This window comes from Patella vulgata, chromosome 4 (genome assembly GCF_932274485.2).
Source record: "Patella vulgata chromosome 4, xgPatVulg1.2, whole genome shotgun sequence".
Lineage (NCBI taxonomy): Eukaryota > Metazoa > Mollusca > Gastropoda > Patellidae > Patella > Patella vulgata.
The window spans coordinates 53278192-53286179 of NC_065882.2; the positions used below are offsets into that span (position 1 = coordinate 53278192).

The 7988-nt window shown below is 33.0% G+C and overlaps 1 protein-coding gene across 2 annotated transcripts; it reads left to right on the top strand.

Annotated features, from left to right (window-relative positions):
* The first annotated feature begins 796 nt into the window (after positions 1–796).
* On the top strand, positions 797–7988 carry LOC126817704 (trafficking protein particle complex subunit 5). 2 transcript variants are annotated; one of them, XR_007679109.2, is made up of 8 exons: positions 797–909; positions 2815–2903; positions 3212–3338; positions 4016–4073; positions 4585–4644; positions 6124–6188; positions 6384–6943; positions 7005–7988. XR_007679109.2 is itself a non-coding variant. In XM_050544827.2 (7 exons), the coding sequence occupies exons 1-7, from the start codon at positions 844–846 to the stop codon at positions 6480–6482; spliced, it is 564 nt and encodes a 187-aa protein (XP_050400784.1). In that variant the 5' UTR covers positions 797–843; the 3' UTR covers positions 6483–7988. The 2 variants fall into 2 exon arrangements, 1 of the variants encoding a protein (XP_050400784.1); XM_050544827.2 differs by having other exon boundaries at positions 6384–7988.

Genomic DNA, 7988 nt, shown 5'->3' on the forward strand with positions numbered 1-7988 from the left:
CTTTGAGCACTAGTCAGGAAACAACATCCGAGTTTTCGCAAATATTCCGAGATCTTTGAGTTTTAGTTGTGCACAAAATCTTTAATACGCTATTAAGTATGGGCCAAGATCTTGATTACTTGATTAGCAAATATTGTTCTTTTCCATAATATTCGACGCAGTTCTAAGCCTATCGCAAGAACCCAAAAGGGAGACGCATCACCTTAAATCCGCCTCAGGGAGAAGATACTATGTTAGAGCTCCCATGTTCCGGTGTTTTAAAGTAATTTATTATTAATGTAAAATATTAGTAAATACGAAGGTCTTAATTGCAAATTCCGACATTTTGAATTTGAATTCCGGGGTTTATATGTTTTCAATGTGAATTCTGGTGATTTTCGGTGTTTTAAAGTAATTTATTATTAAAAATATAATTAGTATATACGAAGGTCTTAAGTGTGAATTTCGATATATTGAAAGTGAATTCCGGTGATTTTGTGTGTTTTAAAGTAATTCAATATTAATATTAATACAAAATATAAGTAAATGGGAAGATTTTACGGGCGAATTCTGATATTCAAAGTAAATTCCGGCGAATTCCGGTGATTAGTCTACCCAATATTAAAAAGGTAATAATCTCGAAAATGGTCATTTTGGAATTTTAAACATAACGATTGTCGGATTGGGCTCCATTAAAACCCATCTCATATTATTTTCATCTGTATTGCGTTTCGCTTGTATGCCGCGAAATCTGGAATGTGGCGTTAACCATCATCAGTACTTCCGGTTATGTCCTGTTAACCAGACGGATGACTACGTTGACATTTATATATAATATTATACCTACTAAATGAGTCTACCAACATGGCGGCCTTAGGAAGACAAAAATCTAATATTTTAGATAAAGGACTTGGCAAGGGAAAACCAGAGGTAATTGTAGACTTACAGATATTTTATTATGTGAACTCAGTGCCATATTTTCCAAATAATAAATATATGCTGTAGTTTGATATTTTGTGGTAAATATATAAAAAGAAAAGAGGAACATGTAAATCTCTGTCTCAACATTCTCATTGCCACCATTAAAGAAGCTAATTCGCTAATATTTGGGACCTAGAAATTGACACAAATGGGTCGATCGTGTTTTCAATGTCGAAGATTTTGGATGATATTGAGTTAGAGACTTAGCTCCTTTAAGTTAAGGCACAGGCATCTGACCTTCTAATTCTAATCGTATATATATATGCATACACCATACCAAACTAGACATTAATATAATAAAAAAAAAAGAACAGGAATGAAATGCCCGTTGAAGCCCCGATTTTACCTGCACTCGCTTCAGCTCGTTTTTTTCAACAATTCATAATGTCAGGCAGTCAAACCTCTGTCGATTCACTCAGATATGTTTTTTCTTCAATCTAGCCAATTTGATTTGCATAAATACTCCCCACAAAACGAATCATAGCCACTTGTTTTCAATATTTACATTATTTACATTATTTTCATTCGTTAACATCTGTCGTCATTGACTCCATGCGCTGACGTCACAGAAAAACCTAACCAACCTCTGAAGTCTCGTATCCTTCCGCCTCAACATCAAGAATATTCACCAAAACCTGGCAGAAAATACATATTAAAACCTTCTCCTTCGATTCTACAACCAAAAGTATCAGAGTGAATCGACAGAGGTTAGATTGTCTGACATTCCGAATTGTTGAAAAAACAAACAAGGCAAAGCGAGAACAGGTAAAATCAAGGCTTCAGCAGGCATTGTATTTCTGTTCTTTTTTTATGTATTGTCTAGTTGAGTATGGTGTATGCATATATATACAGATAGAAGGTCAGATTCCTGTGGTTAAGGCAAGACCACGGAAAATGGTCAAAAGCGGTTTTGTCCAGTAGGACGATATTAATATGTAACAGACAATGCCTGAGTACAGATCTAAGGTGATTTGGTAAGTTGGCATGAGCATTGCCAGTCTTGCCCAGCCAGTGTATCCGGTTCCGGTCTGAATTTTCTTTTTAATCAATAGTCTGTGGGTGACAGTTTTAGTTATACTCCTGTGTTACCGGAAAAGAGCTTCACTCTATATTATTAGGCTACTGTTCACAAATGTATGAAAACTCATCCCAACCAAAGACAACTCATCCCAATACTCCATGATCATGTATTTTTTAAAAAAAGAAACAAAAACACAACTATTGTAGGATGAGTGGTCTTCTAAACTTGGTCCGAATGGTCTTCTATTTTGGGATGAGTTGTCTTCTATTGGGATGGGTGGTCTTGGGATGAGTTGTCATTGGCATGAGCTGTCTCGATACCCTGTGCACATTATGCGCATTACAGAAGCAAGAGTTCTCAATTCCCCCAAAAGAAATAAAAAAACCCAAAACTTGCATCACTAGCCAGTGACAGTCCCTCAGAAGAATAATTGTCAACACAGTGGTGGGATAATGTAGGCCTATACTGTAAAATTGCAAACAGGGTCTTAATTTTATATGTCTATCTACATGTATAGTATTACATTTCGTCTTTATTTCTTTGTTTACTTACACTTCACTAAGGTCATATGACAGTTCTCAATATTTTGTGTTTTGACATAAAATGGGAATATTATCTTCTAAAAGTTCATACGTAATATGTATGAAAAGAGGATACTTTTTTCTATATTTTTTTAAAATTAAAATTAGTAAGTTTAAAAACAAATAATCTGTTTCTGAACAGTTCAGAAGACTATGAATATGCCATTACATAACAATAAATTTATTAGGAGATACATGTATATTTAATGCACTCTTTTCCATTGAAATAAGTGCATACTATTTTATTTTCAGGTAAATATAGCAACATATGCTCTGTTGTTCTCTGAAATTGTTCAATATTGTCAGAACCGTGTTCAAACCGTACCAGAATTACAAAACAGGTAGATATACATGTAGCAGTTATTCAACAAGCAGCAACTTAATTGCTAGACGAATGTTTGAAGGGACATGTGCTTAGATTTTGCAGTTTAGTTTCTTAGCAAAGAAATAGTTTCTCTATTGGTAAATTACATTCTATAATTGGTGCCAGTTATTTGTTCATACTCATTGATGGAGAAAGAATGCATTAATGTATCATAAGAAGCCAAGGATAACAGTTCACTTAATACACAGAGCTATAAAAGTAAATTATAGACTAAACATGATTTTAGATGTTCCCTATTCATAGTGTTATTGACATTTTTTTCAGATTATCAGAAATGGGTCAACATGTTGGTTCTCATCTATTAGACGTGTTGTTATTAAGAGAAAAAGGTTATAAAAGAGAACTGAAACTATTGAATATGTTGCTATTTATTAAATCAAATTTATGGAAGGTAAGTTTACTACATTGTATTTTTATATACTCAACTTCTGTCAACAAACTAGAGATGATAAGATATTTTTAAACTGGCTTTAATTGGTTGTTTGCCTGTTAAGATGTTAGGAATTATTGTCTTTGTCATGCATACTGGTACTTTGTGGTACTAATAGATCATATTTATCTACTTTATACAAACCATAGTTTTCTCTCCTTGAAAGAATCACCTGATTACATTTAATGACAAACATTATGTACAGTGCAGCCTGTGCAGGTGTATGTTTGCCTCAAACAACCAAAAACATTTTGTAAGATAATTAAAGGGGAATTATGGGGATTAGATAAAGAACTGACGGTTCTCGCTATAATAGTTAACAAAAAAATAACGTAAGGAGAATATGCTGAAAATTTCAGTCAAATTGCTCCACTCTTAACCGAGATATTAGCGATTTAATAATTTAGATAACTTTTCAGGCCTAAAGAAAGACCTGCAATAGGCAGATTTAACTCTTGCATAATATATGTTTATAACTTTAAATGATAATGATGTTAAAATTTGATTAATTATGAATTGGTTATCATTGCATAAATAATACAGTATTACAGAAATACTAATATTATAGCTTATTATTAATTAAAATGGTTGGATTTCTGTATAATAATGTATTTTAATTATTAACAATTTAATATCAGACATTATTTGGAAGAGAGGCTGACAAGCTAGAATTAGCGAATGATGATGAGAGAACTTGTATCCTTAATAGAATATTTCTTAAACTATTGTATGGTGACATCACAACATTTTAATCTGACATCACAACATTTTTAAGTGACAATACATTATTTTTGATGTCACGGTTTCGGGATAAATTGTTAGTTTGTCGGCCATGGTCCTCTCAATATACAGTATGATTATGTACACTGATCCTGGTGTTGGTCAAGAAAGTTCCCATGGGTTTTGCAGCATGCTTTCTCCCAGTCGGTAGTGCAAAACCAAAGGGTCTGGCAAAGAATAGTATCTAGTTGTGTAGATTGGACAAAAACACAAGCTCCTGTGTACACATTGGCATGCACATAAAAGAACCCTTCACAGTTGGAATTTGATGAAGGAATGCTACTGTCCATAGAAAAATTTCCACCATAGCACTGTGCATAGTGAATGTTTATCTTCAATACTCGAGTTGGTGCAGAAAAGTAGGAAATTTGAATGTGTTTAAATGCTAGCACCATTGTTGCTTGATATAATACTTAACATCTATCAGATTATCTTATAGAAAAAGAACCAATAGTCAACAAATTTATTTCTATACCTAAAGATAAAGGTTAGTAACTTGTTGATGTTTATTACAATTTTAGTATACAGTATATTAATTATGCTATTATGGACAGATTGATTTAATTATAATTATCTGTATATGAAGGAGGCAATATAAAGGTAAAAACATAAAAAAGTTCTTGTATGTAAAAATGGAAAAAGGAACAAATGTATGTACCGGTATAAGCACATAGAAAAACATATGAAATAATTAGAAATGGAAGATATTAGTGTTGAAAATCGGATTGAGATTTGTGATCCGAATACTTTTGTTTGCTATCCAAATACTATTCAGATAATTCGGAGATGTGAAATTCCATCAAAAATTCATATACCGGTACTCATAATTTCTTACTTGTTTCAATGTTTATGAGTGTCTGTGTATGCCGAGTATGAAATCGTACTTTCGATTTGCAAATTGTTTGAGCCGCGAGGAAAAAAACGTGCCTACCTTTAGCCGTAATTATTAAGACTATCTATGACCTCCCAAAAAATCAATGAGGTGAAGGAATTTGTATAGTATAACTACTCCTGCTATCTGCACCCTCCCACTTATCATTTTGCTCAATCAACACGAATGAAAAAAGTAAAATAAAAACATGTGCCATTTATTCCGCCAAGGTCGTTTGCCTCATTCTGATAATCTACTACTATTGAACCAATCAGTGAGTGAGAATATACGTGACCTAGGTCGTTATGAATAAATTTCATTGTGGGAAGTAAAACACAGTCTAAACTCGTATGCCGTAAACACAGGGGATGAATGAATATTTTTTTTATTTAGACTACTGTTTTCGTTGCACTGCATTAATAATTTTATTAGTTACTATCACTAAATAATACGCATAATGTTGACATTTATGCTCAGAGCTGCGTACGTGATCAATTGCATTGGGGAAAATTTCAAAGTAATCAGATGGAAAAATGTTTAAAATGGCTAAATATATAGCATACCGAATGTCAGAATATAATGTAACGGATAGTAAAATGATTCGGATAACCCTTATTTTGTATCCGTTAACGAATATCCGAATAGTAGTTTCAACACTAGAAGATATACATTTAACATGCAGACTAGGACATATATATGGTTAAGTAACAAGGTGCTATAACCAATGTGCAAATAGTATGTACATAGGAAGCCATTGGCATTAAAATCTAAAGGCTTACTGTAATTACCTTTGAAATGTGTGAAGATTGTCTTGCTATATCTGTGGAAAATTTTCTGAAATTTGGAAGTTGTCAAGCTATACAAGTATGCAACCTATAGTTCGTCTTTGCAATCGCTTTAACAGTAATATTTGATCTGTCTGAAAACATGATTTTGGACGAGGACAGCCTTTCCAGCTACATCTACATCTTTTACGTACATTGTGACAACAAAGCTAATGGTGGTTGCATGTATTATTGCTTGGGCTAATGCATGTTTTTATATAAATTCTCTAGTCAATTTTCAGCAAATAATTCCTGTTTAATTTTTTTTCAGGAAGTTTAAATTGTGCAGCTTTTACTGCAGGAATACTTGAGTCTGTGTTGAATGGAGCTAATTTTGTAAGTTTTGTTTCTTGCCCTGTACTCCTAAATCTGATATATTGATATGCCAACTTTATGAATATGAAATTATTGGTTTATGTAGCAATTTGAATTTTATGTACTGGTAGTTTTTATTGAACTTTTTTAAAAATTTATGCCACATTAAATGAATAATATCATTTCGTTACCTTATGTAATTAATTTTTCTTTCAGCCAGCTAAAGTAACTGTACATTGGCATAAAGGAACAACTTTTATGATCAAATTTGATGAATCTGTCATAGCAAGAGATAAACTTGTAGAAGGACGATAAATGATTTACAATAAGTGAACATGGTATTATGCTAATAATTTATTTAAAACGGAAACAAACGATATCATAAACATAGAATCATAGGACCTTGCTTCTACTGTGAAATGGAATTTCACAAGCACAGATTTAATGAACTCATGAAAATAAATAGTTATATTATTTGATTTTTTGAGGAATGGTTTGACCTGAAACAAATGTATCATTGAATGCTTATTACCATGATTAAAAAGGCAGAACAACATTCACAATAAATGCTGAGAAGTATTATTTATATAGTAATATTTAAGATTAAAACCAAAAGATTTAGGTTAAATGATGATTGATCACTGATATCAGTAGAGAGAAACCAAGTGTTTCTTCTGTCTCCGGCATAATGATGGCAGTGTGAAATCAAAAGAAACTAATGTTAATTTGAAATTGCTGTAACTTATGTTAAGACTGATCGATTATTAGGCCATTAGGTTTTTGGGTAAGAAAACTTTTGCTATTTATGTTAAGACTGATCGATTATTAGGCCATTAGGTTTTTGGGTAAGAAAACTTTTGCTATTTATTGTAGCAATATTGTATAGTATTACTATACTGAGACGCCATGAATTTACACCATCTTTAAAAGGCTTGGGTCTGTACAATGCCTACAGTTCTGTGAAAGATGCAATGATATGCTATGGTTGACATCAGAACACAGAGAATGTGTCATTGCATTAATTGAAGATGGTGTACATAGTACCAAAGCCACAGGAAGCAGTATTACAACAAGAGTGGAGAAGAATCCCACAAACTGCCATGGCATGTGTGGCTGCTAGAGATGGACACACACTTTGTTGACTTGATTTTTACTACCCCTGTCTTCCTTTCACTGTAGGGGTTTGGATGGCCGAATATTTAGCTCATGCACGCTGTATCATAAGGTCTGTCATTGAGTCAACTGGCGTGGTTTTGATTCCCCGGTTGTACCTGACAAGGAGTAGGGTCGCCTCTCCATCCTTGTTGGTTTTCTCCGGGTCCTCCCACTGCTAAAGACAGCCACGCGCAAGCAAAATTATTAAAATGAAATTGAACTATATGTTAGTCCCAAAATGACCTAGTTTGTGTCAATTGGACGTTAAACCCCATTTCTCTCTCGCTGTCTCGTTTCACTATAACATATAGTTGTTATTGTCTCCATAGGTAAATGTCCAGCCTGCAATCATGCCAAAAATCTCATTTCAGCTGTATTTTGTTTCTCCAGCATTTTCAGTCAAATAATTGCACGTTTATTGCATCTCAGTATGTTCATATTGTCATTACTTTAGAAAATACATGGAAATTTTGTACTTAGAATATTTGTTAATTCCACACAGAGATTATTATACAAAGGATGTAGGATTTATTAGGCATCTTGTTTTGTAAATAATGTAGTATAATGAACTATTTATTAACACCATTAAATGTAATTATCTATCATTATTACAAGTTGCCCCCAAAATTCTCTTTTACCAATAAAAGATATATGTAACCAGGATAA

What these genes read in the sequence shown, in the direction of transcription:
- LOC126817704 (XM_050544827.2), top strand. Translation starts at nt 844, where the DNA reads ATGGCGGCCTTAGGAAGACAAAAATCTAATATTTTAGATAAAGGACTT. An exon ending in GAATGATGATGAGAGAACTT is followed by an intron (nt 4,074 to 4,584) that starts GTATCCTTAATA and finishes AACATCTATCAG; the next exon opens with ATTATCTTATAGAAAAAGAA. An exon ending in TTCTATACCTAAAGATAAAG is followed by an intron (nt 4,645 to 6,123) that starts GTTAGTAACTTG and finishes ATTTTTTTTCAG; the next exon opens with GAAGTTTAAATTGTGCAGCT.